Source organism: Lissotriton vulgaris, chromosome 5, assembly GCF_964263255.1.
Source record: "Lissotriton vulgaris chromosome 5, aLisVul1.2, whole genome shotgun sequence".
Lineage (NCBI taxonomy): Eukaryota > Metazoa > Chordata > Amphibia > Caudata > Salamandridae > Lissotriton > Lissotriton vulgaris.
Window position 1 is genome coordinate 1,675,341,207 of NC_141693.1, and position 24,780 is coordinate 1,675,365,986.

Genomic DNA, 24,780 nt, shown 5'->3' on the forward strand with positions numbered 1-24,780 from the left:
AGTGCGAACTAACTGCGTTTATCAAGATGCAACGGGGTCTAACAGCGCTGAGATGACAAGCAGGGTGCTCCCGCCTCCATTTCCTGTTTTCTTTGGCTTCGAGCTGACGAGCTCTTCGGTGTAGCACCTGTGTGCCTCGGATAGGTACTGTGACCTGCGACGACCTGGGCTCCTTCTCAGCAACCCCCAAAGACTTTTTCCATGTTTCTAAAATACTATATGCTCTCTACTGACGATGGGCTAAACCCTGAAACACTAGTGTCTAGAGATATCTGCACTGCCAAAACCAACAATGGTTAAAAACTACAGCGACTCGAAAGTGCGAACTAACTGCGTTTACCAAGATGCAACGGGGTCTAACAGCAGGGTGCTCCCGCCTCCATTTCATTGAAGTGAAGCTACTGGTGACCATTTTTGCTCTCAGATTGAGGAAGGTGATACCGGAACTAGTCCATTTGGATCAAACCGGGTTCCGAGGGCCACTAGATACAACCTCAGACGAACCCACAACTGGTTACAGGAGGTGGGCAAGAGACGAGACCCTTACTGGTTTCTGTCCCTGGACGCCGAAAAGGCAATCAATGCAGTCCATTGGTTTCTGAAGGGAGTCCTGGTGCGGTTTGGTTTTGGTCCCAACTTTCGGAAATGGGTCCAATTGCTGTATACAGACCCCAGAGCTAGGGTTAGAGTAAATGGGATTTTATCCTGGGATTTCCCGGTGAGACGAGGGATCAGACAGGGGTGCCCCCTGTCCCCCCTGCTTTTTAAGCTGACGATTGAGGTGCTCGTAGGTGCAATTCGGCAAAACGCTGACATTAAGGGTTTTCAACTGGGTCGACGGATACCACAGAGGAAAAAATATCTCTCTACGCGTATGATGTCCTCCTATTTATAACGCACCCAGAAACCACGATACCGGCACTGTTTACAGAGCTGGAAGGGTACGGGGCTCACGCAGGGTACAGGATAAACTGGCATAAGTCAGTCCTGTACGATCCTCGGGATGGGAGCAATGGACAGGCCTTCCGGAGAGGCTACAAACGACTAGTGAGGGCTTCACCTATCTTGGGGTGTTTGTGACGCCAGATAGCGGCCGCTCCTACGCCAAGAATATAAAACGGATAGTGAATAATTTTATAGAGGATGCGGACAGATGGCGCCTGCTTCCCCTTACAATCCTGGGCCGGGCAGCCATGTTTAAAATGATGACGCTGCCCAAACTCCTATATGCATTTCAGAACGAGTACTACCCCCTTCCCTGTAGAGTGTTCGCCGAAATGAATGCGGACCTGCAAACCTTTCTGTGGTTGGATAAGCAGCCGCGGGTGGCACAGACTACCCTGCAACGACATCAGTATAGTGGAGGGATCTAACTCCCCAACATCGAGGCCTACTATTGGGCAGAACACTTGGTGCCTATCAACGAGTGGCTCAACACCCCGGCAATACACCCAACATACGTACTTGAGAGACACACCATGGCTACTCGTCCGTATAATTATTATTTATATGGGGGCAAAGGGTGGGGGAGTTTGCTGCCGGCCACCACCCTTACCCTAGAGGTCTGGAACCGTGCTACCAAGACCATGGGGTGGGAGAAGAGGCCCACTAGACAAACACCGTTGTGGCACTGTACCTATTCAGAAAAGGGGGTGGTGATGGACAGAGTATCTGAATTAAGCAGAACACTCATACCCAGTCAACAGATCAGGGCTTGATCCAGCACCGTTTTTTAGCTCACTGCACCATCCAAGCTCAGAACCTGGCTACATGCAAATTAGTCTGTCCCTGGCCCAGTACATCATGGGAACAGGGCAGACCAAACTACCAAGTCAATTCTTTTACTGGGAAGGAAACAAGCTTCCGGGGACTGGTTTCTGGCATTACAGCCGTCTTCGGCCCAGCTTGCTTGAATCCTGATGGTGCAGTGAGCAAGGGACTCACATCTGAGCATACCCTTCCACGCTTATGGTGGACAAAACGATTCAGAAAAGGGGGTGGTGATGGACAGAGTATCTGAATTAAACAGAACACTCATACCCAGTCAACAGATCAGGGCTTGATCCATCACCGTTTTTTAGCTCACTGCACCATCCCAGCTCAGAACCTGGCTACATGCAAATTAGTCTGTCCCTGACCCAGTGCATCATGTGAACAGGGCAGAACAAACTACCAAGCCAATTCTTTTACTGGGAAGGAAACATGCTTCCGGGGACCGGTTTCTGGCATTACAGCCGTCTTCGGCCCGGCTTGCTTGAATCCTGATGGTGCAGTGAGCAAGGGACTCACATCTGAGCATACCCTTCTACGCTTATAGTGGACAAAACGATTCAGAAAAGGGGGTGGTGATGGACCGAGTATCTGAATTAACCAGAACACTCATACCCAGTCAACAGATCAGGGCTTGATCCATCACCGTTTTTTAGCTCACTGCACCATCCCAGCTCAGAACCTGGCTACATGCAAATTAGTCTGTCCCTGGCCCAGTGCATCATGGGAACAGGGCAGACCAAACTACCAAGCCAATTCTTTTACTGGGAAGGAAACAAGCTTCCGGGGACCGGTTTCTGGCATTACAGCCGTCTTCGGCCCGGCTTGCTTGAATCCTGATGGTGCAGTGAGCAAGGGACTCACATCTGAGCATACCCTTCCACGCTTATGGTGGACAAAACGATTCAGAAAAGGGGGTGGTGATGGACAGAGTATCTGAATTAAACAGAACACTCATACCCAGTCAACAGATCAGGGCTTGATCCATCACCGTTTTTTAGCTCACTGCACCATCCCAGCTCAGAACCTGGCTACATGCAAATTAGTCTGGCCCTGGCCCAGTGCATCATGGGAACAGGGCAGACCAAACTACCAAGCCAATTCTTTTACTGGGAAGGAAACAAGCTTCCGGGGACCGGTTTCTGGCATTACAGCCGTCTTCGGCCCGGCTTGCTTGAATCCTGATGGTGCAGTGAGCAAGGGACTCACATCTGAGCATACCCTTCCACGCTTATGGTGGACAAAACGATTCAGAAAAGGGGGTGGTGATGGACAGAGTATCTGAATTAAACAGAACACTCATACCCAGTCAACAGATCAGGGCTTGATCCATCACCGTTTTTTAGCTCACTGCACCATCCCAGCTCAGAACCTGGCTACATGCAAATTAGTCTGTCCTTGGCCCAGTACATCATGGGAACAGGGCAGACCAAACTACCAAGCCAATTCTTTTACTGGGAAGGAAACAAGCTTCCGGGGACCGGTTTCTGGCATTACAGCCGTCTTCGGCCCGGCTTGCTTGAATCCTGATGGTGCAGTGAGCAAGGGACTCACATCTGAGCATACCCTTCCACGCTTATGGTGGACAAAACGATTAAGAAAAGTGGGGTGGTGATGGACAGAGTATCTGAATTAAACAGAACACTCATACCCAGTCAACAGATCAGGGCTTGATCCATCACCGTTTTTTAGCTCACTGCACCATCCCAGCTCAGAACCTGGCTACATGCAAATTAGTCTGTCCCTGGCCCAGTGCATCATGGGAACAGGGCAGACCAAACTACCAAGCCAATTCTTTTACTGGGAAGGAAACAAGCTTCCGGGGACCGGTTTCTGGCATTACAGCCGTCTTCGGCCCGGCTTGCTTGAATCCTGATGGTGCAGTGAGCAAGGGACTCACATCTGAGCATACCCTTCCACGCTTAGCTTGTCTCCTTTCTGGTGAAGAATTGGCTTGGTAGTTTAGTCTGCCCTGTTCCCATGATGCACTGGGCCAGGGACAGACTGATTTGCATATAGCCAGGTTCTGAGCTGGGATGGTGCAGTGAGATAAATAACGGTGATGGATCAAGCCCTGATCTTTGGACTGGGTAAGAGTGGTCTGCTTAATTCAGACACTCTGTTTATCACCACCCCCTTTTCTGAATCGTTTTTGGGCACTGTACCTGGCTGCAAGAACTAAACAAACTGAAAGGGTTCAAGAGGTGGGACGACATAGGGATTTCAACGCTAGGCGAAGTCGTTGCAAAGGGGGCACTGAAATCATTCCAAGCACTGAGGGCAGACTTTGGCCTACATCGCACTCAATACTTTAAATATGCGCAACTGAGGCATGCCTGGCGGGCAGAAGGGATCCCAGAGGGCACACTCCCTGACTATGCACCTCTAGAGGGCCGCCTCCTACAGGAACAAATTCCGGAAAGGGCGGTATCGCTTACGTATAGGACTCTTATGAATAACATGTCCGATGACCTGGATACTCATAGAAGCAAGTGGGAGGGCGAGGTGGGGGAAATGGACACAGTGGACTGGGATACAGTTCTAATGCATCCAAGAGAGGTAGCTATTAAATCCTGGTTGAGGCTTCTTCTATTTAACGTACTCCATAGGACATATTATGATAGGGTATGCCTACACAGAATGGGAAGAGCTGGAGACACGAATTGCATGAGATGTGGCCTAGATGAGGGGGATTTCTACCACATAATCTGGTTGTGCCTGATAATCCGGGCCTACTGGACCGAGGTCCTGAGAGAATTGGGGGAGGTGCTGGAGACTTCCCTGCCACTGGACCCTAAACTGGTCCTGTTGGGTATGACCAACGATGTGGATCTAGCACGCCCGGTGCTGATTTTTTTGGTCCTGGCTTTGGTGGTAGCCAAGAGGGATGTGGCAAAGAAATGGGGGGCAGCCACGCCACCGCAGCTGGAGGAGTGGCGGAGAGGTATGGATCTATATATGGCAGATATATGGCAGCGGAAAGGGTCACATACAAGGCAAGGGGATGCCCTAAGAAATTTGGCAGAGTCTGGAGCAAATAACGGAAATATCATGGACTTGATGGAGGACTATGAGGGTGGACATTGGGAGAGGCTGCATCCACGGGCACAGCAACACCGGAAGGAAGCTCAATATGGTAATACAGACTTAGGCCCAGGGACAGCTCTGGTGAAGATTCTCGCTTCGAACGGGCGTATACTGATTTTAATGGTGATGCTCGGTGGGTGGGGGGATGGTGGGGAGGGTGTGATGACAGATGATGACATGATTGTATTGTTGTTACGTAATAAAATGCTAATAAAAATAATTTTAAAAAATTTAAAAAAACACTTCAAACAGTGACAACTGAAAAAGGTTTTACTTCATTGAGGTAAGCTTTGCCACTCTGGTGGGAACACTCGATGACTCCAATCCCACAGTGCTCAGTACAGAATAGTAGAATTAGTTCCACAACATAAGAGCAGAAGGTGTATCACCATTTTCAGAAGTAACCACACTTCAGTTTGCAAAATGTCTGCTGGCCCTCCAGGGCACATTATATAATATGGCATCAGGAAGGCCCAACAAATCTATGGTTTGCATCCTTTCTCCAAGACTGCTTTGTCTTTTCTAATGGATTGCAAGGTTGATGTCGATGAATAGAAATGAGGTATCAACAGTATCTGTCCATGTGAGATACCAAAACCAGGCTTGACTTCCTCTGTTCTTTCTGTCTCCCGTTACCCAGATAAACTTTTTCCTATTTATGAACATTGTGAGGCTCTTGGCATCAAAGCTTTGGGAGACTAACACAGGAAAATTGGACCCAAGGCAACAGTACAGGTGAGTGTGCACCACATAGGAGCAGAGTTAAGTGTGCAATAGTGGGAGTAGCTTTCGTTATACTTCACTAGTACCATAGGACATTGTAGTAGTTGGTATTTGGCTTATATTGGATCCACAATTTCAAATTTTACGATGGGTGGAGAGGGCGTTGAAGTCATGGAAGGCTATGGCATTGCCTGCTCCTTCTGGTGTTGGTGGAGCCAGGGCAGGGGTTGGCCTGTATGTGTGCCCAAAGCATGTACCTAGAGGGTTTGTACCCAGTAAAACTGTTATTCTTGCACCTGTTAATTTCAGGTGCACCTACACCATGTCACTTGAGGTATGGTCGAGCGCAATACTCAGAATGGACACTGCTTCACCAGACACATATGGAGGGATTATGTGGGAAGCAATGCTGTAGCTGCTGTACAGCTCCATTTTTGTCTGGGAACCCTAAAGACCAAAACGTAATCAAGGCCAAGTGGGTTCTACAGCCATCTGTGGTCAAGGAGGCCTAGAATGTGATCCTAACATCACCTCTGCTCCATGGTTGCCTGCTTGCTAAAAAGCAGGACAGTGAGCCCTTGACAGTTACTGCAGGCCACCCCTCACCTGCAGAATGAAACATACTGTAATGAAATGTTACCTTACATTAGAAGGAATTTCTAGAGGGCAAGCTTTTGCCACCGTTACATCTTCGAGGTATTCCTAGTTTTTTGTTTTGAAGAGTAACATCTACTCACCGAAACACAATTCAACTGGTGCCTAATGTAAGAAGGAGCAGAATTGACGTGAGGTTTGCGTGCTCTTCTGAAGATATGATGATCTACTACAGATTTTCCTCAGCTGTCATTACTCCACTTATCATAATGCCTTATGCCAATAAAAGATAGCATCTTAATGCCCTTCAACCGCCTGGAGTGGAACGACGGCCAGTGGTCAGGGTATAGGGCCAGATGTAGGTCGGCAAATACCGGTCGGTAACGGCTGATTTCGGCCGTTACGGACCGGTATTTGCTAATGGAGATGTAGGGGTCTTAAAATATACAGAATCGGTATATTTACCGATTCGGTAAATTTACCGATTCTGTAAAATACCGAATCGGTAAATTTACCGAATCGGTAAATACAGATGTGGGTGGCACTGGAAACAGTGCCACAGGCCATTACCGGTTCGTTATTTACCATGTAATGCTATTACATGGTAAATAACGAATTCCAGTGTACATGCACATTTGGGCATGTACACCTGTGCCATGTGGCACACAGACATGCCCTAAGGGCATGTATGTGTGTCATATGGCACACAAGCCAGTAACAGGGGTGCAACAGGGTGTCGAAGTGACACCCTGTCCCCCTTGTAAAATCGGTAATTTTACCGATTCGGTAATTACGGAATCGGTATTTGCTATTGAATCCTATGGGTTTCAAGGACAATAGGAATCAATGGCAAATACCGATTCGGTAATTACCGAATCGGTAATTACCGAATCTTACTGATTCGGTATTTTTACCGACTTTTTACCTACATAGCAATTACCGAATAGTAAATACCGAATCGGTAAAATTCGGTATTTACCATTCGTAATTTGCTATTACCTACATCTAGGCCATAGTTCCTTAATACCATTCAAAGGAACGAAGGTGCTGCAGCCTGTGCTTTACAGCATGAGAACTTTTAGGGTGGGTGTTTAGAGCGGGGTATCATATGTGCAGTGTCACTGTTAGAACTGGGGGTCTCTGGTTGGCAGAGGTAGGTACCACTGTCCAAATAGGGACCCTTACTTTTAGTCAGGGTAAGGAGGAAACCTTCTGAGATAACCCCTGCTCACCCTCTAGGTAGCTTGGCACGAGCAGTCAAGGCTTATCAGAAGGCAATGTGTAAAGTATTTGTACCAACACTCACAGTAACACAGAGGAAACACCACAAACTGACTCCACAACAGTTTAGAAAAATAAAGGTATTTAATCTAAACTACACAAGACCAAAACGACAAAAAAAATCCAACATACACGAATATGGTTGCAAAAGAGTTCTTAAGGTTGCGATGCAAAGTTCTTTAGGTTGCGATAAAATAATCCACAGTTACGTGAAAAGTTCACAGTTGCGTCACGTTTAACTCACAGTACCTTTAGTTGCGATAAAGTTCCAAAAGCAGAAGCTGGTGCGGTGGAAAACAAGCGATGCGTTGCTCCTGAGACCCTGGGGAGGCGTTTGCGACAGCCCCGCTGCAGCAGCTGGCGTGTTGCGAAGAATCCGGTCTGTATGGGGAGGAAGGCCACTTGTATGGATTCCGGTGCATAGGTTCCGTAGGAAGTTTGTTCTCGCAAAGGCACGATGCGACGATCTTTGGAGGTGCGACGATCTCCGGGGCGACGATGCACGGACCAGCGGTGATCTTCTCTCTCGCAGCTCCTCGATGCGTTGACTTCGGCGATGACTCTCGCAGCGACGTGATGCGGTCCGCAAGCAGGCGGTGCGACGATCTCACCCAGCGACGACAGGCTCTGCGACGACACTCGCAGCGATGTTAGACTTCCCGCACCGATCGGGTGCATCCCGCAAACAAAGGATGCGATGGCTCTGACAGCGGCAACAGGTGCTGCGACGATCTCGACCTTCGTAGCGGCGGGAATTTCCTCGCACTGTTGGGGATGCGCTCCGCAGCGAGCGATGAAATAACTTTTCTGTATCAAAGTCTCTTAAGCTTGGTTTCCAGCTTCCCAGCACAGGTACAACTTCCAGAGGCGCCACACATGGGCCACGCACTCCAGGAAGGACAGAACGCTCTCAGTAGAGCTCAGGGGAAGCTGGGGGTGAAGTCCTTTTGTTCCTGGGACTTCAAAACAGGGAGCCAGGTCTTCTCAGGCCCTTGGAGATTCCTTCAAGCAAGGGGACACAGCACAAAGCAAAGTCCTTCCCCTCTCCTTGGCAGCAAAGCAACAGCAGGGCAATCCAGCATAGCAACAGCTGGACAATCTTCCTTCTTCAGCTTCAGCTTTCTCCTTGGCAGAGGTTCCTTCTTGATTCCAGGATGATCTAATTTTCTGTTGTCAGTGGTCCTGTACTTATACCCCTAAAAGTCTTTGTTCTCTTTGTGCAAGTGGGCCCAGAGCACGGTCTGAACCAGTTCTGGGTGTTTTTTGAGCACTTTGTTTTCCTGGCTTCTCCTTTCCTTTCAGAGTGAGGGGCAGGGTCGTCAGCCGCCCAGCAGGAGGTGGAGCCAGCATTGTGGAAGGCAGGCACAGCCCTATTCAGGCCCAGGTGCTATCTCCTCCCACCACTCAAGTTGCAAATGCAGTCATTCAGCCTAGGGCTGACTCAGCCAGCCTCCTGGGGAATCCCCAGCCCCTGTCACTCTCAAACCAGACAGTCAATATACAAACAGGCCCAGGCACACAGAAGGGTCAGACAAGAGAACAGCAACTACTTAAAAGTGCTGTTCTCAAACACAGGATTTAAAAACAACCTTTCCTAAAAGATGTGTTATTAAATTCTGAGTTCAGGGATACTAGACTCTTATGTCCTATCTTGTTCCTATGGGAAGAAATGCTGGTAGCCACTGTAGCTAGTATCCCCCCTGTTAACCTATGGAGCAAGATAGCCTTACAATAGTGAAAAACGAAAATGGCTGTAATTCACTACCAGAGCATGTCGCCTGCACCAGTACATGCTCTACCTTTCACATACACTGGACCCTGCCCAGGGGGGTACCTTGGACCTTCCATAGGGGCGACCAATGTGCACAAAAAGGGATGGGTTAGGCCCCGTCAGTGGGGACACTGACCAGGAGGACATGGCAGTTCACAGACTGCACACAGGCACTGTGGTGGCAGGCCTGAGACACTATTTTAGGGCTACTCATTTGGGTGGCACAATCAGTGCTGCAGGCCCACTAGTAGCATTTGTCATCACCAGCCCTGGCACACCCAGTGCACTTTACTAGGGACTTCTTGGTAATACAAATATGCCAATCATGTAGATCCAATCACAATAACAATTTACACAGAGAACGTATGCACTTTAGCACTGATCAGCAGTGGTAAAGTGCTCAGAGTCCTATTGCCAACAGCCACGGGTCAGGAAAAATAAGTGAGGAAGAAGCAAAGAGTTTGGGGATGACCCTGCAAGAAGGGCCAGTTTCAACACAACCTCCTTCCAGCCTAAAGCCAGGGTAGACCAAACGATACCTCGATGGGATTCCCTGCTTAAGGCGATAGAACACGGAACCTGGTCCAAACAGCAGGGCACTATTTCTATTCTGGATGTATGACGGTACCACGCGTACTTTCACAACGCGTACCGTTACAACGCTACTTTTACCACGCAAGTCGTTACAACGACTTGCGTGGAGGGGCACTGGATAGTAAATTATTTAATTTACTATTCCAACTCCAGTCCCCGTGGACTCTAGGGAAAGGAGTTGGATAGTAAATTAAAGTATTTACTATCCTGGAGCGCCCCCCAGCGCATTTCGTTGTAATGACCTGCGTGGTAACAGTAGCGTTGTAACGGTACCGCGTTGTAAAATATGCGTGGTAACCGTTGCATACCTTCTATTCTACACCTTCCTGAACCTAGTTGGATCACTCCATCCATACTCTCAGGGTCCACCATGCCAATCCATGTGGAACCCTTCTCCTCACCTGTGGACATCACCTGTTCAGCACCTAACCTTAATTTCCACACAGTTGAGTCCCAACAGACCGACAGCAAGCCACACTGACCTCCAAAAGTGATCAGGGATGAGACCCAGGCCTCATGCCTCTCATGGCTCTCAAACCCCTGTGGCGTCAGAGCATGGGGGACAGTAGCCCCAGGTGCTTGACACCCTTTGTCCACTGCCTCTCTTGTTAGGTCAGGTCTGACACTCTGGCACTGCCCCACCAGCCCCGGACCTGTATCCGGTGGCTGGACAGGAGGCTGAGGTGGGCTTCTTCACCCCCGGTCATCCTCTTCCTTGGGGCTCTGTACCCTCCAACCTGGAGCGGTACCCCTTCTAGAATAGTCAGGGCACCTGTGGCAGGTGTCCTGCACCATTCACCCACCAGTTCAGGAGTTCTATCCTGCAACTGGTATTCCAGGTCAGGGGGGACACCCCGGACCTGGCCCTCAAACCTAGGCTCCAAAGCCTCCAGGTCAGACAACACCTGAACCTGGCTTCCCACCCAGGGACCAACCCCTGCGGTGGAACACTTGCCTGGCGCACCAGGACTTAATTCACTGATGTGCCCACACTGGTAGACAGTACCCACCTGGCCAACACAAGGGTGTGGCCTAGTCCACCCCCAGGGTGAGACTCCTGCCCTTCTTTCAGGGGCAACCCTGTCCACCAAGAAAACCAAGAACACAACTTTCCTACCAGTTCAGGACCTCCCTCCAGCAACTGGTCTCCCAACCTAGGGTTTAACCCCTCAGGTTGTACCGGGGTAAGAAGCGAGGACTCCCTCCCTCTGCACCCCCTTCCAGAGCGCTGCACCCTGCCTACTGGATGGGTACCCCTGGGAACCATATTGGTCAGGGCACTGGTTACAGATGCCCTTCCTTCCAGGTCAGGCAGATCCTGAACCTTGTCTGCCAACCCAGGGACCAAAACCTGTGATTGTGCACTTGCTTGGCACACCAGGACTTCTGGGGACTCCTTCCCTCTCTCACCCCCCAGTCTGGACTTCTGCACCCTCCCAAATGGAGTGGCACTGCCAGACACCAGAACTGACGGAGGCCTGGTTACAGGCACTCCCCGTTCAACAGACACTAGGCGATCCTCCTCAAATGGCCTACAAGTACAGTCTAGGTCCCCAACCTGGTGTTCCCCTAAGGAACCATACAGGCCCTGAGACTGGGTTTCGGGCACCGTGAGACACACCGTCCCACACTCATTCCTTCTCCACTGAGACCGGACATGCACCCCTACACCCCTCCCACTACACTGGGACCTAACTGGGCTACACTGAACCTCTTCCACCTCACAGGTCTGGAAGATATCTAAGCCACTCCTTTTGGGATCAATCAATCAATCAATCATTGACACTTATAAAGCGCGCTACATACCCGTAGGGTCTCAAGGCGCTGGGGGGGGGGGGGGGGGGGGTGCCGCTACTGCTCGAACAGCCAGGTCTTCAGCTTCTTCCTGAAGGAGAGGTGGTCTTGGGTCAGGCGCAGGTCGGGAGGGAGGGAGTTCCAGGTCTTGGCGGCTAGGTAGGAGAAGGACCTTCCTCCTGTAGTCGCTCTTCGGATGCGGGGGACGGCGGCGAGGGCGTGGTTGGCTGATCGGAGGTGGCGTTTGGGAGCGTAGAAATTGACTCGGCTGTTGAGGTAGCTCGGGCCTTGGTCGTGTAGGGCTTTGTGTGCGTGGGTGAGGAGGCGGAAGGTGATTCTTTTGTTGACGGGGAGCCAGTGAAGGTCTTTCAGATGTCCGGAGATGTGACTGGTTCGTGGGATGTCGAGGATGAGTCTGGCTGAGGCGTTCTGGATCCGCTGGAGTCTCTTCTGGAGCTTGGCGGTGGTACCGGCGTAGAGGGCGTTGCCGTAGTCCAGTCGGCTGGTGACGAGGGCCTGGGTGACGGTCTTCCTGGTCTCGGTGGGGATCCACCAGAAGATCTTCCGTAGCATGCGTAGGATGTTGAAGCACGCCGAGGAGACGTTGTTGACTTGCCTGGTCATGGAGAGGGAGGAGTCCAGGATGACGCCCAGGTTTCGAGCATGGTCAGTTGGTTTGGGTGCGGTGCCCAGGGCGGGGGGCCACCAGGAGTCGTTCCAGGCGGAGGGTGAGGAGCCCAGGATGAGGACCTCCGTCTTATCTGAGTTCAGTTTCAGGCGGCTGGTCGTCATCCATTCGGCTACCTCTTTCATCCCTTCGTGCAGGTTGGCTCTGGCGGCTGCGGGGTCGTTGGTCAGGGAGAGGATCAGCTGGGTGTCGTCGGCGTAGGAGATTATGCTGAGGTTGTGTTTGCGTACGATGGCCGCGAGGGGGTTCATGTAGACGTTGAAGAGGGTGGGGCTCAGAGATGATCCTTGGGGGACGCCGCAGATGACTTCGGAGGCCTCTGACTTGTACGGTGGTAGGCGGACTCTCTGTGTTCTTCCGTCGAGGAAGGAGATGATCCATTCCAGCGCCTTGTCCTGGATGCCGATGTTGTTGAGGCGCCGTACTAGGGTGCGGTGGCAGACCGTGTCGAATGCTGCGGAGAGGTCTAGGAGGATGAGGGCCGCTGTTTCTCCATTGTCCATCAGGGCTCGGATGTCATCGGTGGCGGCGATGAGGGCGGTCTCGGTGCTGTGGTTGGCTCTGAAGCCGGACTGTGAGGGGTCGAGGGATCCGTTCGTCTCGAGGAAGGCGGCCATCTGCTTGTTGACGGTCTTCTCGATGACTTTGGCTGGAAACGGGAGGAGCGAGATGGGGCGGTAATTCTTGAGTTCGGTGGGGTCCGCTGTGGGTTTCTTGAGAAGAGCGCTGAGTTCGGCGTGCTTCCAGCTCTCGGGGAAGGTGGCGGTGTCGAAGGATGTGTTGATGATGTCTCGCAGGTGGGGTGCGATGACAGCGTTGGCCTTGTTGAAGATGTGGTGAGGGCAGGGGTCGGTCGGTGATCCGGAGTGGATGGAGTTCATCGTGCGGATGGTGTCTTCGGTGCTGATCGGGGTCCAAGCGTGGAGGGTGGTGGTGGGGGGTGGTTGTTCGGTCATGGTGTGCGTTGGTTGGTTGTTGAAGCTGTTGTGTATGTCGGCGATCTTGTTGTGGAAGTAAGAAGCGAGGGAGTTGCAGAGGTCTTGTGATGGGGTGATGTCGTTGTTTCCTGCGCTTTGGGTTCACTCCCCAATGTCTCCTCAGACTCTCTGAAATCCACCAAAAGGTCTGCCTCCAACGCAAGCTCTCTGGGATCAGAGAACTCACACTCCACCAGGTGTTGGCATAGCTCTGGAAAACAGGGACTTAAAATATGCTCTCCAACAAAGGAATCACACAGCCCCCCACAGTTGTTAACCAAGCTACTCTTTGCCTCACCCTCCAGTGCCTCACACAAGTACCCCACACCACTCTCCTGAGACTGGCAAGACAGTATCTGACTGTCTATGTCACACAACCCACACTCTTCTGGCTGATCTTCACACACACACACCAAGGTTTCTACCATGGGGGAACCCCTCTCCCTGTACCTCTCATCTAGAGTCAGTAGAGTGTCCCTCCCACCACTAGGAATATGGTCCCCTGTGCCAGTCCCCCAATCTACTTCACGGACACTGCACTCCACTGGAACTACACCATAAACCTCAACCCCCTGGTGTATGTTGACCCCCTCCCTCAAGTCAGGCGCCAAATCACTGGGTGTTTGTACCTTTCTCTCCGCACTAGATATCATAATCATGCTGCCACCATTTGAGCTGGACTCCACCTCCAACTTAGCAAAGCTCCTTCCTTTAGCGTCCCATTTTCTTTCTGGGCTAAGGCCCACCGGATCATACCTTCCTTGTTTAGCCTGTCTAATTCTCTGCACCTTTGTCCAGCAGCAAGGAGCCACTCATCTTTCTCTTCCTCACTGTCAGAGAAGTCCTCCTCCTCAGAATCATCTTCTAATGTTGCTTCCCAAATTCTGGCCTCATGGGAATACAGACATGCCTCAAGATCCCTCCTTGTGGAACCTTTCTCCACGGGCAGCCCCCTCTTCTTGCAAAAGGCTTTTATCTCCTCTTCTGTGTAGATGCACAGGTGGAAAAAGTTGACTTCCATTTTGGCAGGATTTTACAGGTGCAACACTAGCCAGAGTCTCAATATCCAAAAAATACTTCCATGAGGACACCGGAAAAAACAAACAGTTTGTGGTGGCGTAGTGGTCTGCACTCACTAGCGATGTACACCAATCACTGTGGGTCTAGTACAAATACAAGTTCAAATCCCCACCTCTGACCAACAATGTTAGAACTGGGGGTCTCTAGTTGGCAGAGGTAGGTACCACTGTCCAAATAGGGACCCTTGCTTCTAGTCAGGGTAAGGAGGAAACCCTCTGAGATAACCCCTGCTCACCCTCTAGGTAGCTTGGCACGAGCAGTCAAGGCTAATCAGAAGGCAATGTGTAAAGTATTTGTACCAACACTCACAGTAACACAGTGAAAACACCACAAACTGACTCCACAACAGTTTAGAAAAATAAAGGTATTTAATCTAAACTACACAAGACCAAAACGACAAAAAACAAAACTCCAACATACACAGTTCAAGAATATGGTTGCAAAAGAGTTCTTAAGGTTGCGATACAAAGTTCTTTAGGTTGCGATAAAATAATCCACAGTTACGTGAAAAGTTCACAGTTGCGTCACGATTAACTCACAGTACCTTTAGTTGCGACAAAGTTCCAAAAGCAGAAGCTGGTGTGGTGGTAAGCAAGCAATGCGTTGCTCCTGAGACCCTGGGGAGGCGTTTGCGACAGCCCCGCTGCAGCAGCGGGCGTGTTGCAATGAATCCGGTCTGTATGGGGAGGAAGGCCACTTGTATGGATTCCGGTGCGTAGGTTCCATAGGAAGTTTGTTCTCGCAAAGGCACGATGCGACGATCTTTGGAGTTGCGACGATCTCCGGGGCGACGTTGCGCGGACCAGCGGTGTTCTTCTCAGTTCAGTTCAAGAAGTCTTTATTCGATTAATTCATCATAAAAGACATAAATACAAGTACACAATAACATATAAAACCAGTATTAAATCATCGACATCGAGTTGACTTCTTACAGAGCTATACAAAAATTTAAAAGGTGTCGTACATAACCATACTACCACTGTATATACAAAAAGTTTAGGCAGTCTCCGCTAGATTGTGTTTAATAAACCTACATCTGATCACCCATGCCCACCCAAGAAACTTAGCAACCCCCACAACAATAAGTGGATCCAGATTGGTTTTTAACAGTCTCAAGGCTTCAGCTGCCGATCTGGTACCTAGTTGTCTACACACTGGTTTGAGCCACTTGGTTCTGGGGGCTGAGTATAGTGGGCACACGTACAAAAAGTGAGAAAGACTTTCCCCAGTGCCCTGACAGTTAGCACAATGTTATGTTATGGTATTTATTACTTATTAAGCGCACATACGCCCGAGGGCTTCTTGGCGCTGGTGAGAGAGTCAACATAACAATACATAAAAGAAATACAATCACTGTTTACCATAAGCCTAGGAAAAAAGAAAAGTTTTAAATGCCTTCCTGAAGGCAAGAAGGTCCTTACTGTGTCGCAGAGTCAAAGGGAGGGAGTTCCCCATACCATCCGTTCCCCACTTTTTGGTGAAGTCCCCTAGGGGAAGAGAACCACATCTAAATTGAAAAAAGAGTTCACGGTCCAGAGGTTTGGTAATGGTTTCCCAGTACCTTTCTAACCTGGGTGAGTCTTTATGTACCATAAATAGACCAGCAAGACTGCTCGAGCTCGTTTTTGAGAAAATGTTATGCATCACCCATTCCCAGTAACATTTTTTGAGCTCATTTTTTGATGGAAATTTGGCTGTCTCGGGCGTAGACCACAACTCAATGAGGCCCAAAGATAGTAAGGTGGCCCTAAGATCTTTGAACCAACCGATTTTAGTGGCTCCAGGACTATTTTTTACCTCCAGACAAGCTTCTGCGTAGTGGTGTAATTCCGGCGTTGTCCACAGGCGTCGCCAGAATGATAATGGTCGAAATTTTGCATAATCGACCACTGAGTGGCAGCCCAGATCAAATAAAAGAGGGATTAGAGGAGTTGACTGAGGCAGACCTGTTACCATCCTTAAAAATTTGTTTTGGGCATGTTTCAAGGATTCCAGATTACTTCCACCCCATAGCTCTGCGCCATATAACACCGCTGATAAAACCTTTCCACCATAGATCTTCATCAGCGGTGACATGGGCTTCGTGAATGACCCTTTGTGTTCCTGAATCAGGACTCCGCCCAACTGTTGGTGTTTCAGGGTCATGAGCTCTATCTGGTGAGTCCAGCTTAGGGTGTCACTGAAGGTAACGCCCAGATAGGTGAAGTGCTTGGTCTGCTCCAGAGGGGTATCCCCCATTGTAACCCTAGCCTTGACCAGTTTGTGCCCCCTCATCACCATAAATTTGGTTTTGGCTACGTTCACCTCCAGCTCATGTTCGCTGCAGAAACTCTCAAACCTCGACAGAGCAAGCTGGAGGCCCTGTCTGGTTCGTGAAATCAGGAGAGTGTCGTCAGCGAACATGAGCAGGGGGATTTTCATGCCAGCCAAACTTGGGGCATCAGTGGGAAATCCGTCAAAGTACTTAATAACTCTGTTAATATATAGAGAAAACAAGGTTGGTGCCAAAGCACATCCCTGTCTAACACCTTTCGACACTTGGAAGGTCTTAGTCACCTCACCAGGTTTGCCCCACCTCACAAAGGCATAAGTCTCTGCGTGGAGGTTGACTATAATGCGGACCAAAGTGGGAGGCATACCCATTTCTAGAAGGCAATTCCAGAGCCCAGCCCTCGGGACAAGGTCAAACGCAGACCGAAGGTCTACGAATGCCGCAAATAAGTTTCCTTTACCAAGGGTGACCGTCTTCCAGTGTAGAAGCATAAAGCGGAAAGCCTGATCCAGGGTGCTTACGTGGGGTCTAAACCCTGCTTGGAGAGGAGTGAGTACGTTATGTTCCTCAATCCATGCCTGGACCCTAGAGAGGACAAGACGAGATACTATCTTTTGTACCGCATCAATAAGACTGATCGGCCGGTAGTTGGATGGAACCGACCGATCACCCTTCTTGAAGATGGGCAAGATCTCGGCACCAGCCCATGAGACAGGTACCTTGGCGCCCCTAGCCAACGTATTTGCCAAATGCAGTAGATAAGGAACCCATAAGTCTTGATCCTGCTGGAAAATATCTGCTGGGATGCAGTCCGGACCGGGCGCTTTGCCCCTGGGGATGGCATTCAAAACGTTTACAACCTCTTTGGCTGAAAACACAAGGGTATCAAAGGTCAGTGGCCAACTAATGGGAGCTTCCCCCTCCCTAAGACACCTAAACTGTTCCTCAAAGTGGGACACCCATTTTAGTTGATCAACGGAAGCAGGGCTGGGTCGATCATCCTGGGACTGTCCCCATTTGAGGAGATGCCAAAATTGCGTGAGGTTCCCAGAGCCGCAGGCCTCAACAAGGAGGGCCCAGCGCTCAACATCCCATGCGGCCTTGGCCCGCCGTTTAGCTTCATTGTAAGCCTTTCTGCTAGTTTTGATTAGGGCTGGGTTCCTAGATTTTAGTGCTTTAAACAAGATTGAATGGGATTTGCCACACTCTTCATTAAACCAGTTCACAGGTTTTCTCGCTTTTCCTAAGCCCTTTTTGGCTACAATTTTAACAAATAGTGTCTTTAGGGATGCAAACAGGCTGGCATGAATGTCTGAAATATTGGGGTTTGTCCGGTTCAGATCGTCACACTTCTCTAGTTCCCTAAGGGAACCGGAAACCAGAGCTCTTATTTCCCTACGTGCATTCACGTCTACAGCAACCTTTGGCCATCGAACCCTCCTCATATCGTTAGTTAATACCACGGCCTCTTGAACGAGATTAGAATGTCGCACATCCGGCCCGGCAAAACTAAAGTCCTTCAGTTCTGCGATGAGTGGTTCGTGATCACTTTCAGGCCGTGGACTGATTGACATATCCGTTACCAAGGGCCACAAGGTTGTATCGACTAAGATATAATCAATGCGACTACTATGCCTGCCATTGAAGAATGAGGGTTGCCCATTCTATCCGATCTTGTACGACCGTTTAGGGCGCGCAACCCCCAATTCAGACATAGGCCTTTGATGTAAATGGCACATTGGGACCACTTAGTAATTGGAGGAAGCTCGAGTTGTGGAATACCCCACATCATGTCCTCGTCCTCAGTTAGCATCCCATCCTCCCTGCTTAGAGGTTCGAAGCAAGTATTAAAATCACCCATTACAACCACATGACCCACTGGTTGGGTAGAGCCAAGGAATTCATCTAAACATGTTAGGGTGGCTGATACACGACCACCAGGGGTTCCTCTGGCATAAACATTAAACAACAAAATATCCAGCCCGCTATTAAATTTCATGTTAACTATAAGGATATCAGGACAGTCAATATAAATTTCCTTCACAGAGACCCCTACAGTTTGGCGAACCCAAATAGTGAGGCCCCCCATGGCCCTGCCTCTTGGGCCTCTAACTGCGGGTTTGTTAAAACTCAGAAAACCTGGAAGAAAAACTGGATGGGTTGACCAAGTCTCCTGAAAAGACCAAACATCACCTTGACTGATGAAGTCAGCCCAGTCAGGTACGCATAAACAGGATTCTATACCAGCCACATTCCAACATCCCAAAGTAGTACCCTTAACACAAGCTTGAACACACGGGACTAATGTATCTAAAGGGGGGGGTTCACAGGGTTGAAGGGAAGATTCTTCAGATGGAGATACCTCAGTGAACAACCCTTTCCTTCTCGTACTTATTAACCCATCCTGGGTTGCTTGCACTGCAGTAGAGCCTGAGGGAGAAGCAACCTTAGAGTACAGTGTGTCAAGAGACGGTGTAGGTATGACCAGCTCACTTTGGTGAGTTAAACTTCCCTCCTCACAACACTGGAGTGAGACTTTAGAGCTTGCAACAGTACGTGAGAGGATACTCAAGTCACCTCCCACACACGAATTGTACAGGACATCGTTACTATTCTCTCTTGTTTGTCAATCATTGGACGACAGCCCAGAGAGAGGATCATATAAGTTTCTCAGGGGAATGTTCCAAAGGTCTTTGGGGTGGGAAGGCCTAATGGTATAGGGATTTACAGGAAATAAACTGGGAGGCTGCTGAAACTGTGAAAAGGTAGGTGTTGGGGGAGCCAAGGGAACCGGGGGATTATTTGCAAATGGCAGTTCCAGAAGTGATGGGGGACCAGAGGGCTGGATATATGGCTTAGCCCAGCCCGGCGTTTGTACTGGGCAGTTGTAGGTAGATTGGATATAAGAGCGATATAGCGCCTCTGGGTTGAAGTGGGGTACATGGAAACTTGGTGTGAAGTTGGACCATTTGAGGAGGCTTTTAGTGTTTTTGTTAGTTCTACCAGGAGGTTGACTATTTGAGTTGATCAGGGTTTCGGGGTAGAAATAACTTAGATTCCTTGTGGAAATTCCTCCCTCATTGTTTCCCACATACCAATCTGTAAGGTGAGATACAACCCGATGGTCCCTAAAGTTGATGATCACTATGTCCCCCTCAATATCCTTAGGGCGCACCCCAACCCACTGACATCTTCTGACCGTGACGATATCCCCGTTAAGGTTAGGAGGAAGGGGTCTGTTAGTTTTTAGCCAGAAGATGACTTTGTTTTTTAGGCTTTCGTCATTTTTTCTATCCCCTTCCTGAACTGGAGGCACACCTGTCATAACAATAACAAAATTTAATGAGTCTGGCGGCAAGTCTACATTTCTCTTTGATGGTAAGGGTTTGTTCTTTTTACCGTTTGCGCCAGCGGGTTTACCCATCCCTTTCTTTGTCTGCGGTGCTGAACCTTTAGCCAATGGTTTGCTGACTACCGCACTGGGGTTAGCTGTCGCGGGGGGTAGTGTTAAAGTGGGTTTCGCAACCACCGTTGGTGCTTTATTTGAAATGGTGACTGCTTTAGAAATATTGGTGGTGAGTTGGCTGGTACTTTTAGGTGGTTTGCCAGCAGCAAGAGATGAACCGGCTGGTTTAGTGGAAGGGCCCTTGTTCATATCCAGGCCAGTGGTGTGTGTAGATTCAATGGTCGCCACAAGGCGATCCAATTTTTCACCCATAGTCCTCACACGTTCTAACAGGGGAAGCATATAGGATTTTATAAGCTTCTCCAAGATATCAAGGGACACCTCACTTACCCCTACAGTTACTAACTCTGAGGAAACATGATCACGTGTGTCCAAGGGAAGAGGCTCTACTAAGGGCGGTGGAACAGGCTCAATATTTGGGTTAGGTCGGGGCGGTGGTGGAGTCTGACAGCTACGCCCTTTCCTTTTTACCCCTCCCTTTCTCCTTTTCTTCCTTGGTGGGGAGTGAACAACCCTAGTAGCTCTGTCTGACGTGGTTCCTGGCTTTAATCCACTCGTCTCAGGAATGATCTCGCCTGGATCAATACAGACCAGAGACAAGTTGGACAGCATGGGGGTTGGTTCTACTTCCCTGATGGAAGTCTCGGGGATGTTTGTTTCAATTATGCTTGAGTGATCGATAGGAGGACAAACAAGCTGACCTCCGCAGGTGGCACTACTACAGGGCGGAGAGATAGCAGGAAACCTAAATATACTAGGGGTAAGGTTGAGATCAGTCGCGTCGGCGTCAATAACGCTCAAGCCTTGGGCGGGAAGTTCTTTTGTGGTATTAAAAACTGGTAGTGGGTTTTTCTTTAACTGCTCAATTGAGCGTCTGCGCTCAGCTCTTCTTTCGGCAAGAAGTAAGTCCATATCTACCTCCTTTGCACTTTTCTTGAAAAATTTATCTAGGGGGCCCAGAACAGAGACACTCACACCAGGCGGAGCAGAGTGGCTCATGTTAAAGGAGGATAGTTCAGAATAAAGGTGCTTGATGTAATAACTATAAACCACTGCTAACTATCCACAATGTAAGGATACTAAAACACTGCATACAACAAGCAAGATGTAAATCACCTAGCCCAGCCCGGCCACCTTCGGCCCCGGACGGCCACAGACGGTCCCGCCCTTGTCCCGGGCTTCTCCCGGCGCCCTCCCGCGCAGCGGGTATGTCCACTCCTCTTTATAGGTGTGCTTGGGACACCAAGGGGGCGGGGCCGGCAGGGAGAGGAGCCCAGCTGGGAACGGGCGCGCGGGGACTCCTGGTCCGTGGAGTCCACCCGCTGTTCCCTCGCAGCCCTGCCGGTCACCAGGTGATGCCCCTTGTAATCAGTCAACAGCCGCTGATAACCGCGAAGCGGGACCCGCGCAGCGGCTCAGCAGGCTGGAACACGGAGTGACAGGGGTGAGTAGCGTGGCTTCCAGAAAACAAATCCGCCGATGAAAAGGCAGGGAGCCTCTTAAAGATTGCAGTGATGGGGGCGGGGCCGGCAGGGAGAGGAGCCCAGCTGGGAACGGGCGCGCGGGGACTCCTGGTCCGTGGAGTCCACCCGCTGTTCCCTCGCAGCCCTGCCGGTCACCAGGTGATGCCCCTTGTAATCAGTCAACAGCCGCTGATAACCGCGAAGCGGGACCCGCGCAGCGGGTCCGGCGAGCAGCAGCGTGCTGGAACACGGAGTGACAGGGGTGAGTAGCGTGGCTTCCAGAAAACAAATCTTCTCTCTCGCAGCTCCTCGATGCGTTGGCTTCGGCGATGACTCTCGCAGCGACGTGATGCGGTCCGCAATCAGGCGAGGCGGCGATCTCACCCAGCTCAGCAGGCTGGAACACGGAGTGACAGGGGTGAGAAGCGTGGCTTCCAGAAAACAAATCCGCCGATGAAAAGGCAGGGAGCCTCTTAAAGATTGCAGTGATGGGGGCGGGGCCGGCAGGGAGAGGAGCCCAGCTGGGAACGGGCGCGCGGGGACTCCTGGTCCGTGGAGTCCACCCGCTGTTCCCTCGCAGCCCTGCTGGTCACCAGGTGATGCCCCTTGTAATCAGTCAACAGCCGCTGATAACCGCGAAGCGGGACCCGCGCAGCGGGTCCGGCGAGCAGCAGCGTGCTGGAACACGGAGTGACAGGGGTGAGTAGCGTGGCTTCCAGAAAACAAATCTTCTCTCTCGCAGCTCCTCGATGCGTTGGCTTCGGCGATGACTCTCGCAGCGACGTGATGCGGTCCGCAATCAGGCGAGGCGGCGATCTCACCCAGCGATGGCAGGCTCTGCGATGACACTCGCAGCGATGTTAAACTTCCCGCACCAATCGGGTGCGTCCCGCAAATGAAGGATGCGACGGCTCTTACAGCTGCAACAGGCGCTGCGATGATCTCGACCTTCGTAGCGGCGGGAATTTCCTTGCACTGTCGGGGATGCGCTCCGCAGCAAGCGATGCAATAACTTTTCTATAGCAAAGTCTCTTAAGCTTGGTTTCCAGCTTCCCAGCACAGGTACAACTACCAGAGGCACCACACATGGCCCACGCACTCCAGGAAGGACAGAACTCTCTCAGTAGAGCTCAGGGGAAGCTGGGGGTGAAGTCCTTTTGTTCCTGGGACTTCAAAACAGTCAGCTCATCTCAGGCCCTTGGAGATTCCTTCAAGCAAGGGGACACAGCACAAAGCAAAGTCCTTCCCCTCTCCTTGGCAGCAAAGCAACAGCAGGGCAATCCAGCATAGCAACAGCTGGACAATCTTCCTTCTTCAGTTTCAGCTTTCTCCTTGGCAGAGGTTCCTTCTTGATTCCAGGATGATCTAATTTTCTGTTGTCAGGGGTCCTGTACTTATACCTCTAAAAGTCTTTGTTCTCTTTGTGCAAGTGGGCCCTGAGCCCGGTCTGAACCAGGTCTGGGTGTTTCTTGAGCACTTTGTTTTCCTGGCTTCTCCTTTCCTTTCAGAGTGAGGGGCAGGGTCGTCAGCTGCGCAGCAGGAGGTGGAGCCAGTATTGTGGAAGGCAGGCACAGCCCTATTCAGGCCCAGGTGCTATCTCCTCCCACCACTCAAGTTGCAAATGCAGTCATTCAGCCTAGGGCTGACTCAGCCAGCCTCCTGGGGAATCCCCAGCCCCTGTCACTCTCAAACCAGACAGTCAATACACAAACAGGCCCAGGCACACAGAAGGGTCAGACAAGAGAACAGCAACTTTCTAAAAGTACTGTTCTCAAACACAGGATTTAATAACAACCTTTCCTAAAAGATTTGTTATTAAATTCTGAGTTCGGGGATACTAGACTCTTATGTCCTATCCGGTTCCTATGGGAAGAAATGCTGGTAGCCACTGTAGCCAGCATCCCCCATGTTAACCTATGGAGCAAGATAGCCTTACAATAGTGACAAACGAAAATGGCTGTAATTCACTACCAGAGCATGTCACCTGCACCAGTACATGCTCTACCTTTCACATACACTGCACCCTGCCCAGAGGGGTACCTTGTGCCTTCCATAGGGGTGACCAATGTACACAAAAAGGGAAGGATTAGGTCCGGTCAGTGGGGATACTGACCAGGAGGACATGGCAGTTCACAACCTGCACACAGGCACTGCGGTGGCAGGCCTGAGACACAATTTTAGGGCTACTCATGTGGGTGGAACAATCAGAGCTGCAGGCCCACTAGTAGCCTTTGTCATCACCAGCCCTGGCACACCCAGTGCAATTTACTAGGGACATCTTGGTAATACAAATATGCCAATCATGTAGATCCAATGACAATAACAATTTACACAGAGAGCGTATGCACTTTAGCACTGATCAGCAGTGGTAAAGTGCTCAGAGTCCTATTGCCAACAGCCACGGGTCAGGAAAAATAATGGAGGAAGAAGCAAAAAGTTTGGGGATGACCCTGCAAGAAGGGCCAGTTCCAACAGTCACCTTTAACCAATTGGGCTTTGTGACCATTGCTCATTGCCATAACAAGTTTGCGCCCTCCAAATTAAGCACAGGCACGAATTTCAGTGTGTGAAACTCTGTTATTGGGCATTATATTAGTGGGCATGGCTTACATTCCCTCGGATAATACATGGAGCATCCCATTCAATGCCCTACCATTTAACGTGTTAATGCTCTACTAGTCCATGACATGTCAGATTCCAAATTGACACCCCTTAGGGGTACCCTTTACATGACAGCATGTCTCATCCAGGACCTAAAGAAATATGACCACCTCACCTGACCTGGTGGAACTCCATTGGCTTCCCTAGCTGGCCTGAACCATCTTAACAACACAAATGCATCATTCACAAAGCCTTCACAACCAACACCCATGCTTACCTTGCAGACAAGCGCACCATCTCTGGTGGTTCTCAGCACACCCACAGCCAAGACACCATCAGACTTTCAGAAAGTAGTACTGTAAAAAACAAAAAACACAAGACAGCAGGCAGTTATTACCCATGCACCCTGGATCTGGAACAACATCCCTATATCCACCGGGACCGCCCCGACTCTGCTCCAATTTAGGAAACAGTTGAAGACTCAATTCTTTAAAGAACAATATATCAGAATGCATTAACAGTCCATATCCCAGCCTCCTTTTTAATTACTCACTGATTTTATGCTTGTCTTTGACCATGTACAGTGCTCCACTGCCTTTTGACTAGGTTACCTTTACCG

General features: G+C 50.2%; 1 protein-coding gene across 1 annotated transcript in view; it reads left to right on the top strand.

The window, feature by feature from the left end:
* Positions 1-24,780, top strand: part of LOC147716934 (parathyroid hormone/parathyroid hormone-related peptide receptor-like) — a 296,895-nt gene that overhangs the window by 242,251 nt on the left and 29,864 nt on the right. Inside the window, exon 10 of the mRNA XM_086919829.1 lies at positions 5,498-5,592. Within this exon, the coding sequence (XP_086775955.1) occupies positions 5,498-5,592 (95 nt within the window). The remainder of the gene's footprint in view (positions 1-5,497; positions 5,593-24,780) is intronic.